General features: G+C 34.1%; 2 protein-coding genes across 2 annotated transcripts in view; both read left to right on the plus strand.

The window, feature by feature from the left end:
* LOC310891514 (adhesion G-protein coupled receptor V1-like) overlaps positions 1 to 9,004 on the plus strand; it is a gene marked incomplete at its 5' end in the record, with an annotated part of 72,717 nt that extends 63,713 nt beyond the window's left edge. Inside the window, 8 exons of the mRNA XM_083853789.1 lie at positions 915 to 993; positions 1,483 to 1,621; positions 2,126 to 2,267; positions 2,754 to 3,016; positions 4,603 to 4,778; positions 5,620 to 5,744; positions 6,587 to 6,753; positions 6,839 to 9,004. Coding sequence (XP_083709915.1) covers positions 915 to 993; positions 1,483 to 1,621; positions 2,126 to 2,267; positions 2,754 to 3,016; positions 4,603 to 4,778; positions 5,620 to 5,744; positions 6,587 to 6,753; positions 6,839 to 6,997 — 1,250 coding nt within the window. The remainder of the gene's footprint in view (positions 1 to 914; positions 994 to 1,482; positions 1,622 to 2,125; positions 2,268 to 2,753; positions 3,017 to 4,602; positions 4,779 to 5,619; positions 5,745 to 6,586; positions 6,754 to 6,838) is intronic.
* A 1-nt stretch (position 9,005) lies between these two features.
* LOC310891515 (adhesion G-protein coupled receptor V1-like) lies at positions 9,006 to 18,416 on the plus strand (the record flags this gene model as incomplete). Its single annotated transcript, XM_083853790.1, has 6 exons — positions 9,006 to 9,011; positions 9,354 to 9,458; positions 10,873 to 10,986; positions 13,876 to 14,441; positions 15,646 to 15,916; positions 16,715 to 18,416. 6 exons carry the CDS (start codon positions 9,006 to 9,008, stop codon positions 17,093 to 17,095), a joined length of 1,443 nt encoding a protein of 480 aa, XP_083709916.1. The 3' UTR covers positions 17,096 to 18,416.
* Positions 18,417 to 20,630: the final 2,214 nt, after the last annotated feature.

Consider the following 20,630-nt stretch of genomic DNA (forward strand, 5'->3'; position numbering starts at 1 on the left):
TACCTCATAGTGACAGGCTTAGATTCATGGCAATAATCTTCTACTTTTGTTCAGTTTTATCTGAATTGATGGAAAAATGTATATGGATCTAAACATAATATACTTATGGCAGACTCGGTGAAGTCAATTTGGTTTTAGAAAGTAAGTTGAAGTTTATAAAAAGTAAACAAGTAAGTTAAGGTAGTTGTGTGGTGCGGTTGTCTGAAAAACAACAACCTATTTTCTGAGAAGTATTAAGTTTTGACTGTAAAGTTCTGGTCTCTGAAGTTAGTAGACTTTTCTGACATTAACCTATTATTTGGTGTTTTTCACACTGCAGTGTATTCAATTACGATTTCAGGCTAATTGTAAATACCTGTATGTCTTTATGGAGCAGTAGAATATTACAGTATGTGAACACCCCACAAATAAATTAATAGTTGTGTATTTGTAGTGAAATCTGAGGTGTGCCATTAGAATGTATGATGAGGCACTGAAGCACAAATAGAAGATGAAATGCTGAATCATTTATTATTCTTCCTCATTGTCTTTCTCATACTCAGAATGGCAAATGCAAAATATTGAATGTCATTGTAATAAACACTTATAGTGAAGACAAATTAAGATTCCATCGCAAATCTAGACTTTATTATTTTCTAATGTTTTATGTGCTGTTTAACTTTCTACATTTTCCTTAGTCTTTTTTTTTTTTATGCATTATTAAATATTACAGTGCTAATTCAAGACGCATTATTGCACTTCTAGTAGTAAGGACTCTTTCCAGTTATCTTGCCCACTCCCATTTTCTCCTACACATTTTTTGTAAAGACACTGTAATATTAGTACCGATTGAATAAATGCTTCTGTGATTCTTGAAAATCAAGAAAATTGATTTTATTGTTCTTTAATTTTTGTCTTTCTGTTTTGCCTTTTAGATGTGGAAGGTTTAGCTTCTCAAATTGTTATCGATGCTAATGATGGTGTAAGAGGAGTAATTGAATGGGAAGGTACCAAGTAAGTCTCATCTTCCTTGAAGAACTTACTGTGCCAATTAGTGATTGGTGTTGCCCATTTTCTTTCTAAAAGTAAAACTCCTGTTAAAAATAGGGCCATGTCTTTGAGATGGTAAAGTAATCATTCAATTCAGCTGAACTAGAAAGTGGGATTCCCACACTGAAAACAAAAATTCACTATTCATCTAATCAGAATTCTTTTACTTATTACTACTTTCACTGTTGTCCTTTTATATCACCAATTTGCCTAACCTCCCCAGCCTGCATCAACTCTTCCAGCCTCACCATTCATGTAAGCAAAAAACAAAACAAAACAAAACAAAAACCTCATGTTACTTAATTCAATTTAGATAAGAGAAAAAAGGTAAAAAGGATGCGTTAGAGAACTATAATGTAGGGAATAATTCAGAGTGAAAATGTAATAAAAATGTACTATCTTTTTCAAAAGAACATAATCAGTGAACATTGAGAATTATTCTTTTTATTTTAGTTTTGAAGTTAGTGAATCTCATGGGAATCTGACAGTAATGGCTTACCGAAACAGAGGATCATATGGCAATGTGTCTGTATTTTTTTATGCCCAAAATTTGGAGGCCCAGCTGGGTTTGGATTTTAATGTAACCTCAAGGGTAAGAAGCAACTCTAAATCTAGTACTTTTTATTCTTTCAGCTTCCGTAAAAGAATATCTTCTTGATTATTCTGCAGAATGATCAGTAGTGATGCTAGATGTTTCAGCTTGTTTCAGTTGCTTTGGTAATCTAAATAGAATGAAATAAAAATATTCTTATTCTTACTATTTATTTCTTTTTTAAAAATATATTTTTTAATATAAAGCAAAATGTAAACTTTCAAACATCGATTTCAAATTTAATTTTGATTAGACATACAAACTTTTTCATAGACTATTTTTGCAACAGGACTTTCAAAATAAATTATTCTTTCTTGTCCTCATTCTGTAATGTGCTGAACCTTTATATTTCTGATTCAATCAGTTTATAAGGAACAGAGAATATGGCTCTTCCTATGCTTTCCCTTCCTTCCTATTTCACAGAATTCTGTTTACCGTAGTCAAAAATTTCTGTGTGATATTAACTGATGTAAGTATTCGGTGCTTTATGTGTTTCAACGCTAGACTCTTTTTTTTGCTGATGGAGAAAGGCATAAATCTGTTGATGTCATGATTTTTGATGATGAGATTCCTGAAGGTGATGAGAAGTTCCAGTTAATTTTAACAAATCCATCTCTGGGGCTGGAATTAGGGGAGAACACAACAGGTAAAACTTAGTTTTAATGTTCCATTTCTTTAGAATTCTGTGGCACACATTTTAATTCCACTTTTCTGAATAATCATATTTCAGAAAGCACCATTGTCCTGCTATGGTGAATCTTTATACTCCTTTGGAAGGTTCTGAAACATCCCTGTGAAATCTGTGCAATTAAAAAGTTTATATGTAAAGCAATGAATCAGAAAGCACGAAGATGAGTTTTTCAATGTGTACTACCTCACTGAACTGAGGTCTTTTTAGAGAGTTCATAATCCTTTTCTAGGAGAGACTATATTCTTCCTGTCTAGAGATCTTCCTAGTTAAAGTGAAATGCCTTCCCATTCTCTTCAGGTAATGTCATGGACACATAAGCATTATATACACACTAAAGGAAGAATGTATTTGTGTTTATGTTATGTATTATGTTACTATATATGTATATTTATATTTTACTATGTTAACCAAAGAATATTTTCATTATTTCTTTTTCAAAAGCTACAATTACTATACTTGCCAATGATGATGGCCATGGAGTTTTGTCATTCAATAACAGCAATCACTTCTTTCTGAGAGAGCAAACATCTATCCATTTGATGGAAAGTGTTGCAGTATTGAATATTATCAGAGAACCACCTCAGGGAATATTTGGCACTGTGACTGTTCAGTATCTTGTAAGTGAGATTAACTCTTCAGAGGCAACAATGGATTTGACCCCTTCTCAAGGATATATTGTGCTCGAAGAGGGAGTCAGGTTCAAGGTAATATGCTAGTTATTACCAGAGAAGTCTAGGAAGCTTTTTTTTTGGAAATATTGGAAAGATTTCAGAAATGTCTGTGCTTTATCTTCTGTTTATTTTTTCTACTTCTTTCATTCATAAAGTGAATTGAGTCATGAGCTGTGACTGATTTCCTGTTATTATCTGATGTGGAAGTGTGTGAAAATTAAATGGGCTCATCTTTAGGTGTTTCTTAGTTTGTAAGGGTTGAGGTAAATTGAAAACAGTACACTATAGATAACGTTCATGTGTGCTTTGGAACAGTTCTTTTTATGTAGTCAATCTATAGCTGAAATGCAAACTTACTTTAAATTAAAGTGATAATTTGCAAGCCTAATAGTTAAGATCAAAGTAAAAATCCCATTCTGTAATTTAACATTTTAGTTAGTCTGAACTAAACAGAATGTGCTGCAACAAATACAAAAAGTAGAACAGTTGTCTGTCTTAGGATTGGAAAATAACTTAAGTATTAAGCTCACTGCCTCTATACTGTCCTCACAAGAATGTCAGCTACAAAATGAACTAGCTTAAGTTTGTGAATCCTGACTCTTCTAAGGTTTAATCACAATTCGATTTATTTATTTTTGCCAGTAAAGCTGGTGAAGCTAGTGTTAGCATATTACAGGCAATAGGATAGAAACTGAGACAAACTTTTCTTGGAAACACTGGTTTTCAATTTCTGGCCTTTAGATGCATTTGGAATCACAATGCAGCAGATCTATAAGAAGTTGGAGCCTTCTTAATATAGTTGGTAAATATGGTTTATTGTGGAAATGAACAGAAATATAAAACATTGTAAATTTTGTATTATTTCCAAATGCATCATCACTAACTTTTTATTTTGTACAGCAAGGCTATGCGTACCTATGAAATTTTTTGCTTGTTTGAGTAGTGTGAAGGATGACAGTGAGCCCCAAATGAAAGTGAAGCACTTAGCTTTCTCTAGATTGCTCTTTGCTAGTTTGAGATTGCCTTTAGAAGACCTGATCTTCATCCACAGTGGTGTAGGAGAGGGAAAGAAGCATCGAGAGGAAAGAGTATTTCAAATCTCTCACTATTCTTGCTTTTTTTTTTCCTTTTCCTTTTCTTTCTTGACAGCACCAGTAGTGAGATTACCCTGTTTCCCTGAAGATAGCTTAGCTGCCAACTAAAATAAATTAAAACCAACTTAACTGATTACACTTATAGCTGTGTTGTGAGTATAAACTACCCAAAAATGTATGGAATAAATAGAGAACAAAAGTATGAAATTAGGATCAAAAACTTCAGAGGATCATAGGATGAGAAAAGAAAGAAAAGAGAACAACAACAACGAAAAGTGAATATGCTCATCTTAGTGTTGCACCAATGGAGGCCACTAGATGGATGGCTTTAGAACCTCAGTCTGAACTCAGTCTGAGCTTGCCTCAATTCTGTCCTCTCCAGCTTCATGAGCTGCTCTTCTCCTGCTATGCTATCCAAAGCCTTATAGTGAAATAAATTTAAAAAAAAGGTAGCACATTCTGATAGAGCTGTGTCATCATCTGTTATCATGTCTCAATAACATTGTATGCTTGTTTTGTTATCAGACGCTGCATATTTCTGCGGTACTAGATGAAGAACCAGAAATGGATGAGCACTTCATTGTCACCCTGTTCAATCCAACTGGAGGAGCCAGACTAGGCACGAGAGTGGAAACTATGATTACAATATTACAAAACCAGGCTCCACTAGGGCTTTTCAGCATCTATACAGTTGGAAATAGGTACTTTACACTGATCAGTAAAAAGGAGATAGTTGCTCATACTCCAAAGAGATAATATTTCTCTACAATTTTGTTTTTGATGGATCGCATTAAAGAAATTCAGCAACCCAATTTGTAAATCTGTAACTTTGAAAGGTATTGTGAAATACTATTACTGCTAAACAAAAGAGTAGAAAAATGCATAAAAAGGACTATTCATAATCCAAAATTTCAATTTATTTATTATTATTTTTCTTTATAAACTAATACTTCACTAGTGCCTACATATTCCACTGATAGTATTCCATGTTAAAAGTTCCAAACCTCATATCAGTGTCCAGGAAGTCATACGTTTTATAATTTACTTTCATTTTTAAACCTGTAAAAAATATACTTTCACTGAAGGCTGTTTTTCAGAAGCAAGTGACACATATGGACTGCCATTTTTAAAAACCATTCAGCTGAAACCATACAGATTAAATAAATTTACTATTTAAATAAAAAATGTATGTATGCTATTTTATTAATACATTGATATTTAGAGTTAATAATTTATATTAATATTTAATAATAATATTATCTAAACATTTATTACGTGAATTTAATATACTTAAATTTCAGTCTGTTTAAAGATTTTGTTGAATTGCCTATGATTTTGCATGATTGTAGTAAGGATCATTGGGAAACCCTAATTAATGTAGCTACCAGTCCATCAGATACTGAAACCTGTTATTAATATTTTCTTTTTATTTCTGTTGTATATTCTGCATCTGGAATTGTACAGTAAAAATCTTATTTTTATTACAGCAATGAATATACTATAAAATAATTTTTTCCTTATTTTTATGATTCTCACATTTAGGACAAATTTCATCATAATTGAAGAAGCCAACACTACAGCTTATTTGAAAGTTTCACGGAGTAATGGGCTTAACGTTTCTGTGAGCGTTGAGTGGGAGACATCATCAGATACTGCATTTGGCATCAGTACGTTCACTTTACAGAGAATGTCCACTGCTTTTGTAGAAGTGGAGATAGTAAGAGAGTAGCCAAGCATACAGGAGATGTAGCTTGGGAATGTAAATTCAAGTATTCAGACACAATTCAGTTAATATTTTCCTATGTAAGATTTAGTAGATAAAATACTTTAGCTGCTTAAGAATCACCTTGTCATCAGCCACTTCTGCCAGTTTCAGTAATCTCTATTTCTGTCTTTGCTGCTAATATGAACATTATTGTCACTAGCCATTTATTTATTTATTTATTTGTGTGTGTGTAATAAAATTTGTTCCGTACTACTTGTAACTCAGGATCTTTCTAACACAGTATAAATGACATGTGACATGCAAGAGTCTAGCTCCTGGAGTTTAGTTCTGACAAGACGGTGCTTAGGGACCGTCTTGGAATAAAAACATGAACATGTTGTAAATGGGGAACAAAACATGAACATTTTGTAATTTGTCTTTTTTTTTTTTTTCTTTACTACTTGCTATCTAGCTAATTCTCTTGTTAGCTAAATTCCAAGATCAATTATTATGAGTCAGACTCAAATTGCCTATATGTCTTCCATGTGCAGTTGTAATGAATGAAAAATACATTTACTGCTTAACTCTCATTATATCCTTAGCATTGTAACATTTCTATGTATTTATATACACTTATAACAAATACTAAGACACAACTTCATCATTTCTCATACTAGGTCTGGCTTTGGGAGGTAAATAATGGGAATGGGGTTAGAAAAGATATCAAGAGTAATATAATAGTAAATAGTGTTTTTATTTTATTTTATTTTATTTTATTTTATTTTATTTTTTACTATATTGCAGGGGGTGGTATCAGTGTCCTATCTGTCTTGCAAAGTTTTGTGGAAGAATCAGCATCTGGTTGGTGTTTCTTTACCTCAAGAGAAATCCTGTACGGTGTTCTGTTGCGTATGCCTCCAGCTTTGTTTTCTACTGTCTACCAGTGGAAAGGAGTATTTGTTCCTGTTGAGGTAAATGTTTGTTTTTGAACACCAGACATGCTAGTTAATAAGGAATTTAAGTCACAATCTTACTTTTTTTTTATTCTTCTTGCAGAATTTCAGTATGTGGAATCCTACAAGTTGTGTGTCTTTCCAAATTGGAGCCTCTTCCTACCTTGTGGTTACTCATGGAGGAGCCACACAGGGAGCTTCTAACAACAGTGTGTATGCATTCATGGCTGGACACAGATTGTTGTGGGTAAATCGATTTTAATTTTAAAATCTTAAAATAGTATGGGTTGGCAAGGACCAAGGGAGGTCCTCCAGTCTGGCCATGTTTTAGAAAAAAGCACTCTGTGTGACAAGAGTTAGTTTTGTGTCCTAAAATACTACATAACTTCAGTGATGTAAGTTTGTCATAGTTAGTTGTTTACATTGTTTGTATTTTTTATATATTTACATTTGAGGGTGCAGGGAGGATTACCTGGGAATCACAGAATCACAGAATTGTCTAGGTAGGAAGAGACCTCCAAAATCACCTAGTCCAACCTCTGACCTAACATTAACAAGTCCTTCACTAAACCATATCACTAAGCTGAACATCTAAACGTCTCTTAAAGACCTCCAGGGATGGTGACTCAACCACTTCCCTGGGCAGCCCATTCCAATGCCTAACAACCCTTTCGGTAAAGAAGTTTTTCCTAACATCCAACCTAAACCTCCCCTGGCGCAACTTTAGCCCATTCCCCCTTGTCCTGTCACCAGGCACGTGGGAGAACAGACCAACCCCCACCTCTCTACAGCCTCCTTTAAGGTACCTGTAGAGTGCGATAAGGTCGCCCCTGAGCCTCCTCTTCTCCAGGCTGAACAACCCCAGCTCCCTCAGCCGCTCCTCATAAGACTTGTTCTCCAGACCCCTCACCAGCTTCGTTGCCTTTCTCTGGACTCGCTCGAGCACGTCCATGTCCTTCCTGTAGCAAGGGGCCCAAAGCTGAACACAGTACTCGAGGTGTGGCCTCACCAGAGCCGAGTACAGGGGCACAATCACTTCCCTAGCCCTGCTGGCCACGCTGCTTCTTATACAGGCCAGGATGCTGTTGGCCTTCTTGGCCACCTGGGCACACTGCTGGCTCATATTCAGCCGACTATCAACCAATACTCCCAGGTCCCTCTCGGCCAGGCAGCTTTCCAACCACTCATCTCCCAGCCTGTAGCTCTGCTTGGAAGTGGGGGAAGAAATTCTCAAGCAATCAAGTCATAGAACATTTTCTGGAAAATGTATGATAAGTTATGTTAATTCTGTAAATTAGTTGCTTATATATATATATATATATATATAAAATATAAAGTTTTAAAAGCTATTTCATGTATAGTTTTATACATAATTTTGGAATTCTTAACATTCTATGCGTACTTTTTCTCACTATATACAATGTAATATAAAATGTATTTGTTTATATACATATGTAGATAAACATAGTCACCCTCATATTTCCCTTGCAGATACAGACTCTTTCTGTTCTGGATACCAGACGTGTGAAACATTTTGCAGTGGAGGAAGAAGACTATTTGATTATTGTGAGTCACACAAACAGTTCCAGTTCCATCCAGGTTTGAATATTCTTCAGTCTTCTCTGGCTTTAATGTGGGTAGTTTGCTTATTTCTGAAAGGATAATGAAAGGAAGTAAATCTATAAGCATGTATTTCTGACATATTATTTTTGTTTCTATTGGAAATTTATAACAGTTAAAATTCCAGACTTGTTTGGATGTATAAATACTCTCTACCTGAGTGTATAATTTACATCTGGTTTGTTTTTATTGCTACTGTTATTTCAGTTTTGAAATGTAGCATGTAAACAAAGAAGTAGCTTCTGAATATAAACCTGTTCCTCTGAAGAGCAGGCACAGCTTCTTGCAGTAGGGTTAATTACCAATTACTGAGGGAACATTGTCATAATATATGCATTTTATAACACCCTCTGGGATAAGATGCTGTTGTTACTCCAGCAGATGATATTTGCAATAATACAGAGGTTGTATTAGTAGAACGAGTAGCTATGCCTTATTGACAGCATTCTGACAATATAATTTTGTATAGGACTTCTCTGAAAAAACATAAGAACATAAGAAAATGTTAGAGCCACAGTACTAAGCCAAGCTGCTTCTGGGATTTGTGGATATCTTCAAAATCTGTTACCTACAATAGCCTAAAAAAGTGACCAGTGACCTAAATGATTGTCCTGAGTACATTTATAGATAGCTATCTAATAAACGACTTCATGATGGTGAAAACCTATTTTTAATGGGTGTAGGAGCTCCTAAAAATACCAGTGATGATATGTCAGTGCTTTGTGTATGTTGACTATGTTCATTTACAGAAACAAACAAACAACAACAACAACAAAAACACACAAATTGCATTACGTGATACATTTTTATCTGAAATCTTTTAAGGTTTTCATTAGCTGAACTAATTGGTTGCTAGGAAATGTATGCCATCAGTGGACTGGTTTGCGGATTGGATTAACTTGTCTGTGGGAGTTTGATATTTCTATGGTAACAGTTTCTTCATTCTGCTTTGATATTTGATCTGTGTCTGATTGTCTGTTCCTTTTCTTCCTCATTAGTCTGCCTTAATCACAGTGAATGAGCCCAGGGGCAGAAATGAATTTGTGCCGCTCACTCTAATTAGAGAGAGGGGAACCTATGGGACGGTCGTCATAACTTTTGAGGTGAGTTTATCCAAAAGACTTCATACAGTAGTCTGTTGGATTAAACTGAGAGGCTGTAATCATAATTTATTGAAGTGTTTACAAAAGGGGAAGAAGGACAAAATACCTACATCTACATTAGGTAGATCTGTTTCATAAAAGGGATTCATATTAACCGTCATATAGAAAATACTGTAATTATCTGACTGTTTAATTGACTGTTTAACGTTAAGAGGTACTAGAGAAAACCGAGTATATTCTGTCATTTAGAAAGGTACGTGAGGCAACATCAGTATGTATTACTAGAAAATAATGCATATTAAGTATGTAAGAAGTGTCTTATCTAAGTTTTTTTAATTTTTTTAAAAAATATTTATTTTACATACAAATATTCACGTGAGTCTTTAATGATTATCCCAACTTTGAACTGTGAGTGCTCAGGATTTGGTGAATTTCTGTATCTATAATCATCTGTATCTTGATCTCTATCTTGAATCCCCTGCAAATGAAGCTTTTGAAATAATTAATCATGTTGAATACTTATCCTGTTATTTACATATGTGATTTGAATGTGATACAATTACTGACTTCATTGCTTTCTTTTTCTTATCTAGCTCAGACTCTATTATTTACTTTAAAATTATATATAAAATCTTTCATATAGATATTTCTGTACTAGTTGCCTGGTCCTATAGGGTAAGGCTTTAATCTAGACCTCAAAGCTTTAGTCTAGACCTGTCAAAACCAGAAAAGCTTTGCACTGGATTTTATTAATACTAAATATAGCATGAATAGTTAAAGTACTGAATATGATTCTCTGTGCAATTTTTTGCAAATATGTTTGTTTTAAGGTACAGTAAATCTTACTCTCTGGACAATTACTTAGGTCTGTCTCACATCATTATATATGTATGTTGAAAAATAATTTACAAAATGTTCTAAAACCAAAAAATCCCATATGACCTTTAAGAGGCTTTGTAGTATTTTGAGTTTGACTGTTAAATTTAGTATCTTTAATATCACAAGTTAAGATAGAAGGGACACAAAACCAGTAAGTACTATTACTTTGTCTTGGAATTTATTATGAAATACTATTGATTCAAACTGAATTTGCATGAATATCCTTTCTGTAATATGAAAGAGTCAGTTATGCATCAGAATATACTAAAGAGTCCCCATAGGCCTATATGGAAGTAGTTTTCTTCCTCTTATTCTGGAAATACGGGATTTCTTCAGAGTGGTTGTTCTGACTTACACTGTCTGCCAGAAAAGAGCAGATTTTCACAACTGAATGTTCATGTAAGTTGTAAGTTGGAGATGGCTGAACAGATAGTCATTTGTTATGCAAGTCACACTGCATATTGGTTATTGTACTTGCACTGGATTTGTATTCCTGCTTTATAGACTTCTCATCAGACAAATCAATTCTTTGCAGATAAAAGATGGTCCAAACCCAGCTGAAGAAGACCTAAGTCCAGCTAAGGGAAATATTACATTCACACCTGGGAGATCAAAGCTGATTTATAATTTAACAGTGCTTGATGATCAGGTAGGAACAAGCTGACTTCATCTTAGGCTTTGATACGTAGAAGGTTAACTGAAGTTCTGGAAAGACTTAGAGTAATAAGTTACAAAAAGGCTTGGCTTAAATAAGGTTAAAAGCAGTTCTATTTGATGAAGTGATGTTAAATTTTGGCTCTCTGGTCTATTATTTTTACTCTTTCCAAGCTCCCTCTTTAATTCTCATCAGTGAATAGTTTTAGTTTATGTGCATATCCTGGCTGAGCAGACATGTTATCTTTGTCACTAAAGAAAGAATATTACACATTGAAGATTCACAGGGAAAAGGCAGATTCAAAAATATTTTTTGTCGTTGTTTGTTTGTGGTTTTTTTTTTTTCAAATATGTTTCAGGGTAGAAACATATTTGAAAAAATCCTAAAAATAGATGAGATTCCTGAAACAAACATGCAGTCTTGTGGAAAGCATGAATACTAGGTGATAATTAACATTTTTCTGTTTTCAGATTGGCCAATTGAAAAAAAAAAACAACACACACACAAAAAAACCAAAACAAAACAAAAAAAAACCACAACATAACTCATAGGTTGTGAGGCTTTCTTTTTATCTCAGAGTAAACAAAACATTCTTCTAATTTGCAACTTGTGATTTTCCTTTTTTCTTACCTGCACTTTTCTTTTGTGTTTTTCTTTTCCTTTATAATAAGCTTAAGAGGGAAAACTGAGACATCAAAATAAGTATATATGATGCAAAACAACTTAGTAAGAAATTCATAAGAAAACAATAATGGTGAAAGGTGTGTGTCTCAGAAGTGAGCACAGAACTGTAAAGCAGCTTGTTTCCTTTTTACTCTTAGTTATAAAAAATGTCCTTCCACATTTCTACTGATACTCTAGTGTTAAGAGGCTGTGCCAACCTGGGGTGCTGAAGTGTAGAAACATCTCTTTCCAATTCAATGTAATATTTCAGTGACTTACACACAGAAATAAATTATTAGGGTCTTTTCTCTTGGGAGGATGTGATTTTATTTATTTTTATTCTGAGAAATGCTCTCAAACTTCTGTTTCTAAAAGTTTGATCTGTATTTGGTGTGTCTAGTCAACGTCTTTCCACTCTTTGAAAGTCTTTCACAAGTGTATGTGAAAGATGAATTTTGCACAAAAACCTTTATTGATGATGATGATGATAGAGTTCACAAGAATCCAGTAACACTACTGTCAGAACTTAATTTGAGCTTTTAGGATCTGAGTTAGGGAAACCAATGAAACAAGTATTTTTCTGAATTGTGCAGCCTTACAGAAGGTAGGGGACTGCAGTTCTGATTTCCACAGCTCTGCATTTATAGTACTTTTCCTGTGCAGGTTTCCTTTTTAAGTATAATTGCAACTTTAAGAGAAAATTAAAGAGGCAAGGCAGCACTGGAAATCATTTATACTATTATATTCGAAGTTTGACTCATGTATTTATTGGTCAATCATGATGTAATTGAAAGCTCCACAATGCCTTATTTATGTAGGATACTAAGATTTTATCTGCAACTAAAATGGCATGTACGTTCTGACTGTCAAATGCGTATTTTTGTACTGCAAGACAGTATATGAACTAGTGAACTAAAACAAGCGTAAGTTAACATCAATTTTAATAAGATAAAATAGGAAATAGTAGTGTAGGAGAGAGGTGACAGAGAGCTTGCAAATCTCACGCTGGAAAAAAAAACAAACAACCTGCATCAGTCAATAATATTATGCAAGTTTAAGTGCCACAAGTCAAACAAGGGACAAAATTGGCCTCAGCTACAAAGACAGCGGCGTGCATACCCTTTGTGCCCTGAAACAGGATCTAAGGGTGGCCAATTAACAAATGTGTAAAAAGAGAAGAAATATTGGACCACAAGGAATTCTGAACTTTTTTTGCTCAGTAAACAGAACTACATGGAAAGGATTCATCAGCCCTATAACAAAGCAATGCCATTAGTAACACATAAGCAATTTTGTTGTGGAATTTATCTCAGAAGCAAATAATACTGTTTTTTCTGAGAGTCCACAACAAGAATGAGATGTGAGGATCTTATGTAATATTTAAATATTTCCTTCTAATCTCTCTGTATTAATAAAATAATGATATTTTCCAGTTAAACAGACTTAGCCTATCAAGACTGGGGAATAAAATGTAATAATATAAAGTAAAAAATATTAAATTCTGCAATTCAAGGCTTATAAACCCTTCTTTTTTGTCTGCTGCATCAGTTATTAGAGACTAAAGAGCTAAAACTAAAGTGCAGTTCTAAACAAACCACATGTAGAAATGCCAAAGTCTAATTAATAGATAAGCATCAGCAAGCACATTCTCAGAGCTGTGACTGAAGCTGTGCTGGGAATGTGAGTCTGTCTGAAAGTAGGAACTGTTCTTTTTCCCGTTGAATAGGAACAAAAGGGCCAAGGTAGGTTGTGTTCATATGTTGTTCCTCTGTTCTTTCAGGCATGCATAGATGTAAAATGGTGTTAACATCAGCAAATAAAGATGTCAGACTAAATAACTGTCAGGAACACTTGTGTCCAAGCAGAGCAACTTCCACAAGTTGAGTTTGGATCTCCTCACACTCTCTAGTTGGAAAGATAGAGCTTCATCTGATTCTTGCCTAGTTTTTGTTTGCCCTTTTTTTTTTTTTGTCTTTTCCCACTTTTTCATATTTCCATAGCATAGAAGTATGTCTTAGAAAATGGAAACATTCAATTTTGAGAAGGGATTTTCAAAGTTGCAAGCGAGTTTCTTTTTGCCTGTTTATTTTAATGTGAAAAGGGTTGTAATGTTTATATTATTTCCCTTTATTGCTAAATATACATAACATATTTCTAAGTAAGTGTTCTGCATGTATTTGAAATGGGACTTACACCCTGTTGCTACTATTATTTTTCCAGATACCTGAAAATGATGAATTGTTTGTTGTTCATCTCAGGAGTGTGGAGGGAGGGGCTGAAATCAACACCACAAGGAATTCTGTTCAGATTAATATTAAGAAAAATGACAGCCCTGTGCGATTTGCTCAGAGCACTTACATGGTGCCTGAGGAAGTCGAAATGCTCACAATTCAAGTGATTCGTGGTAAGGATGACAGTGGAAAATTAATTGGACCTGATGAATGTGAAGTCTCCGTCAGTTACACCATCATAACTGGGAATTCAACAGCACACGCGCAGCTCAATTTAGACTTCCTAGATCTTCAGCCAAATACAACTATTGTCTTCACACCTCTAGTTCATGAAGTATATATGAAATTCAAGATCCTTGATGATGCCATACCAGAAATTGCTGAGACCTTCCAAATTATGCTCCTTAAGGACACGTTACAGGGAGATGCTGTTTTGGTTAATCCATCTGTTGTTCACGTCACCATCCAACCAAATGATAAACCCTATGGAGTGCTTTCAATCAACAGTATCCTGTTTACTCAAACTGTTATCATTGATGAAGACCAAATTTCAAGGTACTACAGATCTTCAAACAGTATCTCGTCATGTTAAGGGATTTGTTTGGCACTGTAAAGCATCCTTAGGATTTCACTGACAGTAATTATAAAATCAGTAGTGAAAAATTAATATAGAAATCACCTACTGTGTAATTATTATAAACGATATAGAATTTTCAAGGGAGAAAATGTCTAATTATGCAGAAGTATTTTAATATTTATGAACTATATATGAGAACTGTAAATATTTAATGACATTATCAAAATACTGAAAAACCCTTAATCTAAAAGATGGATCAGTGAAGTTGTGATGCGGCCACACACCCATTCATACAAGTGGAAAATATATTTCAGGCTTCCTTTCCCAGTAAATCTTTGTCTATACTGTATTTAAAGTCAGTCTCTGGTTAAAAAATGGTGGTGAGTGTCTTCTGTGAAGTACTGAATACCCATAGACTTCCAAAAAAGTTAAATACATGTAATTTTACAGATAAATTAAAAACAAATCTCCACACAAATCTTTACAAGCAGAACTAATATCTATACAATATTGCCAGTTTTAGTAAAAATGTCCACTGCTAGCTAGTGATGGTGGTTCATCCCCAGAGAAAGAGGTAATGTATCAACCTATGATTTTATGAACAATTTCTAGTATGTAGAGCCCAGCACTTCAATATTCACTTTTTTTTTTGTCTTTCTTATACACAGATACAGGAAACGTGACATTTCCATAATCACAAATATTGATAAATTATATTTCAGTGCATAGGCAAATAGTTGAGTCACTTTATTTTAAATAAAATCATTATTTAAACACTCATGCCTGACAATTGTATTTTGATATAGTCCATAAAACAGTGTAGAAATTTAGTTGAGAAAAAGTTTTCTGAAATTTAACATCTTTCCTGAGAAAAAATATAAACATGCCAACTTTCCTCTTCTCAGTATCTTTCTTACTGTAAACAAAATAAATTTTAACTAATGTCTTTAGATATATTACTCATGTCTTTATGTATATTATCTCATGAATAAGCAACCTGAGAAAAGTCTACTTCTGTGGTATGATTTCACAAATTTTAAGTCCTGACTCAAATGTCAGTAGCAGCAGTTAATATCGATTCCACTGAAGTCAGTATAAATCTTCCAGGGAACAGATAGCTAAGTAAACCGATATTAATTATAATTGCATGTTACAGATTTTTATTTTCATTCAAAACCACAGGTTTGAAGGGATCACGATCGTAAGAAATGGTGGAACACATGGAAATGTTTCTGTGACCTGGGTCATAACTCGAAATAGCAGTGATCTGTCACCTGTGACTGCAGACCTTGTTCCAGAGACCGGGGAGATAGATTTTGATCAAGGACAGATGCTGGTCACACTTTCACTGACCATTATTGATGATAACATACCAGAAGAAGCAGAGCCCTATCTTCTGAAGCTCTTAGCTCATACAATACAGGGAGGCGCAGAAGTCAGCGAACCATCTGAGGTAAGTTTGATTTCAGAACTTGTTTTGAGGAGGTGATAGATAATAATTAGGGAGTAGGATTAGGATTAGGATCCACCAGTTTTGGTGGATTGGCTAAATTGAAGTAGTTGTGCTTGAGTTTAAGTGAAGCAAGCTGATGTATTCTCAGTATAAAGAGCCACATCCAAAGTCTTTGGCTTAACATATTTTATAAGGCCAGACCTATTTAATGCAGTAGCATTTAGCTTAGAATATTCCCATCATAAATATCATTGCATAACTGCTATCTTGATTGGTTGCTTGCTAAGAGAAGGTTGAGCATTTATTTTCACTTGCTTATTTGCTGTAGGTACTGGAATGTTTTACACAGAGTAACAGCTTCAAGAGGATGGCTTAGTGATTAAGACTAACCTCTGAACTTTTAAATAAGGGGTAATTAGCATTACTGACAATTCTGTGACTCAGGTCCCTACTTTGCTTTTTGAACATATGATTGGAATGAATTTGGTGAATTAAATGATTTTTTCACAGTCTGAAATATATTCAAATTATTCACTTTGGCTGCTGAACCAAAAATCAGTTATTCAAAGCTCATTCTGACATAGATGAGGCATAGCAGGAAAGTTGCTGCTATCAGTGGTGTGCTGCTTGTGCACAAGCAACACTTTGGGGCTGTCAATCTGATTTCTTTCTTGAGTGCCAATTCACTAACGATAAAAATGTATGATGACAGTCAGGACATACTTTCATGAAAACGTGAAAACTGTGGTGTATATTAATTGTAGCATTGAGTAAGTGATGCTGTTTTCTGTTTTGCAGCTTTTGTTTTACATTCAGGACAGCGATGATGTTTATGGCGTAATAAAGTTTTATCCTTTGGAGAATCAGAAGATTGAAAGTAATCCAACAGGACGCTTTTTATCCTTGAGTTTTGTAAGGGAGAAAGGAACAGTTGGAAATGTGCAGTTAGTTTATACTGCACTGTATATTCCAGCTGGAGCTCTGGATCCTGAGAGAGCAAAAGATGGCATTCTAAATATGTCTAGAAACAGCATCCTCCTGTTTCCAGAAGGAAAAACACATCATACTTTGAGTATACCAATAAGAAAAGATGCATTTCTTCAAAATGGTGCTCATTTCCTCATACAGGTATCTCAGCTGTTTTGTTTTTGTTTTTGTTTTTTAGCTTATTTAATATGAGGAATATGATTCAATAATTGATCCTTCCCCTTGACTGTAATTTAAATGACCATTCCTGTAAAAAAAAAAAAGTGCTTAGCTCTGAAGCAAAGATTTTCTTATTTAAAAAGACATCTTTCATAACTATGCTATAAAGTTTTCTATCCCTAATCATTAGTAATTAAACAAATTTTAAAACTAAAGAGGATTCAGGTACTAATCATGGAATTTATCAAAATGAGATCAGCGTTGTCTGTTGCTTGCCCCTTGAAGCATGTTTCTGCTTGGCCTCTGACTTGGAACGTGAAAAAAATAAGGTTCTTAAAATTAAATTACTGAAGCAGGAAAAATTTCAGAAATGACATGCAAGTAAATGTATCTTGGGCTTGATACAGGTCCTTCTCCAGCAGGTCATCCCCCAGCCTGTACTGATACTTGCGGTTGTTCCTTCCCAAATGCAGGACTCTACACTTGCTCTTGTTAAACCTCATCTGGTTTCTTCCTGCCCAACTCTCCAGCCTGACCAGGTCCCTTCCAACCCCTACAATTCTGTGATACTGTGATCTTTGCTCTTCCAGCTGAACTATTCTAAATTAAAAAGGGTCAAATATACATTATATATTATATGTATATTATATTGCATTTATATATAAATTTGTTAGGAGAACTTACTTTTTTTTTTCCCTGTATAGTTTTCTTCACTTTTTTCTTTCCTTTTTTTTTTCTATCTCAATTTGTAAAAGATAACTTTTATCATCGTTGAAGGTGTTGATGTTATATCCATGAATTTCAAATTTGCCAGGTTTTATATTTTCCTTATAGTCTACCAAAGACGTTGTAATCACTTCTAAGACCTTTGAAAGATTTCCTCCCTCCACATCCTTCTCCCTACATTCTCTTACAGGAGGAATAATGAGAACAAAAAGTTTTGCCAGAATTATATTGTTTATCTAATATGCAATTTTATTTATTTATTTATTTATGGCATTCACAGTTAGATTAGGAATTGCCTTCTGAAATACTAGAACACGTTAGTATGTTTTATGATTGCAAGAGGTTTGAGAGATCCACAAAATTCTTAAATGTCTAATTCCATGTATTCAATGTTTTTTTTTTTTTTTTTTTTTTTTGTCCTTTGACTGTAGTCAAGACACACATCTGATAAATATTTCAGAATGTTCAGTCATTCCAAGCACTTTGCCTGGATTTTCAAACTGTAGATTCCAATCTGTTTTTTTTTTTTTCTGTACTTTCTCCATGAACTATAAATAAAATCTTTGTTTGAAGAAATTAAATCAGAGGAGCTTTCCAGCTCAAATAATTAATTTAGAAACTCATAGAGAAGGAAAACACCACTATTTATCACTGTGACAATCCTTCTGCATCGTGAATAAATGATAATCTCAGTGAACATGTTTAGAATGAGTTGTACTTAGGCAAAATAAAGAATTGACTCAGGAATCAGCAGAGAAGCAAATGAAACTGTAGGATGAATAAAGGTACAGGAGATAATGTTAATGTGAGATATATTCCTTAGTGACACCTTCAATTAAATAACGTGCTGTAATCAGAGATGCGGTTTTTGGTATAGCTAGGAAGATTAACTCTGAAAATTAAGCTCATAAACTAATTGTTATTGTTCAAATAACTATATATTTTTTTCTCTTTGTACTGGTTTCCTTTAAAAGGTACTAAAGGAAACATTGCAGAAAGAGTAAAATCTCTGTTCTTTATTGATTATTACTTTATTCCAAAGGTACCATACAGGATCCAAATACAGCATACACTTTAAATAGAGCAAATTGTTTTGGCTGTGTAGTATTTCAGAAAGTTTACTGAGCTAATAACCGCACAATGGTGCACTTTCATCCTGTTAATTGCAGAATCGGGGCCTATGCTAGGAGAAAGCTCAGAAAAGAGGAGAAACAAACAGTGCCATCATCTGTTCTTCAGACTTTTGATAACAAGTTGGAATGGTTGAGAATCAGTTACTAAATACAGTATTTGTAAAACATTTCCATCTATCATCAGATAAATGTTCATGCATATTTCTGGGTGTTACTCAAGCAGTTGTGGAACAAAATATGATACAGCCCACATATTTATAGAGTTTGGTTTCAAGAACTGTAAGACTTTAAAAATCATCTTTTGAAATGGTGAACCATGATTACTATATGAATTTAAGAAAGGCCACTATTTTATCCCCAAAAAATAAAGCTTTACTCTATGATAACACCTGATAACTCCAAGAAAAAATGTCAGTGGGAGTTTATGCCCCAGTGAAATGTTCACAGAAATATATGCAAATCTGTTATGGAAACATTTATTGTAATGATGCATGTAGACAGAATCACATGGAATAAATAATATTTAAAGGAAATAATTAAACAGGCAAGTTCTGCTTTCCTTGGTGTGTCACTACTGGTGCTGGGCTTAGCGAGTGATGCTTCCCTTTTAAAGAAAAGGATGAAAAAAAATCTATTTCCTCTTAGTATCTATAATCTATCAGAAATGCAGTGACAAGTAAAATACAGTTTTGAAATACTGTACTGAATTTAAATTCTTAATGTGGCTCTGGTAGTTCTTAGATAGAGAATTCCTTAAAATTTTGTGGAGAGGAAAGAAAAGTGGATTATTATTTGGCTGTTTGATCAAGGGCTGTAAATTATTATGACTTCAGTGATTTCCCTAGATTTTTATCAATGCAAGCCACAAAAAATGATGTTAGACAATTGCCTATGCTGCTCATCAATGACTGTTGTTAATAGCTCTAGTAATGTATCAGCTGATCTGGAACAGAGTCTCTCTCTCTGGCTTGATCTGTGTTTAATTACATACACTAACATGATTTGTCTGGGAGGTGTACCATTCTGCTGACAGCTCAACAATATCCACTTAATTTCTTTGACATGTCTACTTACAAATTTTTATAACAGCAGTGCTATCAGTAGGAAGAATTTGCTCTGGAGATGTATACTTCCTTTATATGAAAATTACTCTGAAATGTCAGAACTGTTCTGACTTGGTGCTGAGGCTTCTTATTTCTCACTTTTCTTTTACTTTTTCCTACAGCTGGAAGGAGTTGAACTGGTGAATAGAATTCCTCTAGTCCCATCTGTGAGTCCTAGATTAGGCGAAATTCGAAATATTTCTTTGAGGATTACTCCAGATATTGCAAATGGAGAAATAGGCTTTATTAGCAATCTACCGATTATTCTTTCTGAACCAGAAGATTCCCCTGCTACGCTGGTAAGTAAGCCTTTTTATATTGTCTTTTGCTATGGAAAACTTATTTGGAGAAGGTGGAGTTTGCTGTATTCAGTGTAGCATTTGACAATTAATGTGAGGAAAAGCCTTCCTGTAAGTTCTGTCTTATCCTAAATATTCTCTTCTTTAAAAAAAAAAAAAATGCTCTGAAATAATCTGTTACTGATTTCCAGAGAACTGAGATTGGTCTTTGCTTTCTGTGTAAGTATCTAAAACCAGTTAGCCCTTGATGCTCACACAGAGCAAAAGATACTGCAGTTAGTCTCTCTCACCAATTGCGAGCATAGTC

This window comes from Anser anser (genome assembly GCF_964211835.1).
Source record: "Anser anser genome assembly, contig: HAP1_SCAFFOLD_327, whole genome shotgun sequence".
Taxonomy (NCBI): domain Eukaryota; kingdom Metazoa; phylum Chordata; class Aves; order Anseriformes; family Anatidae; genus Anser; species Anser anser.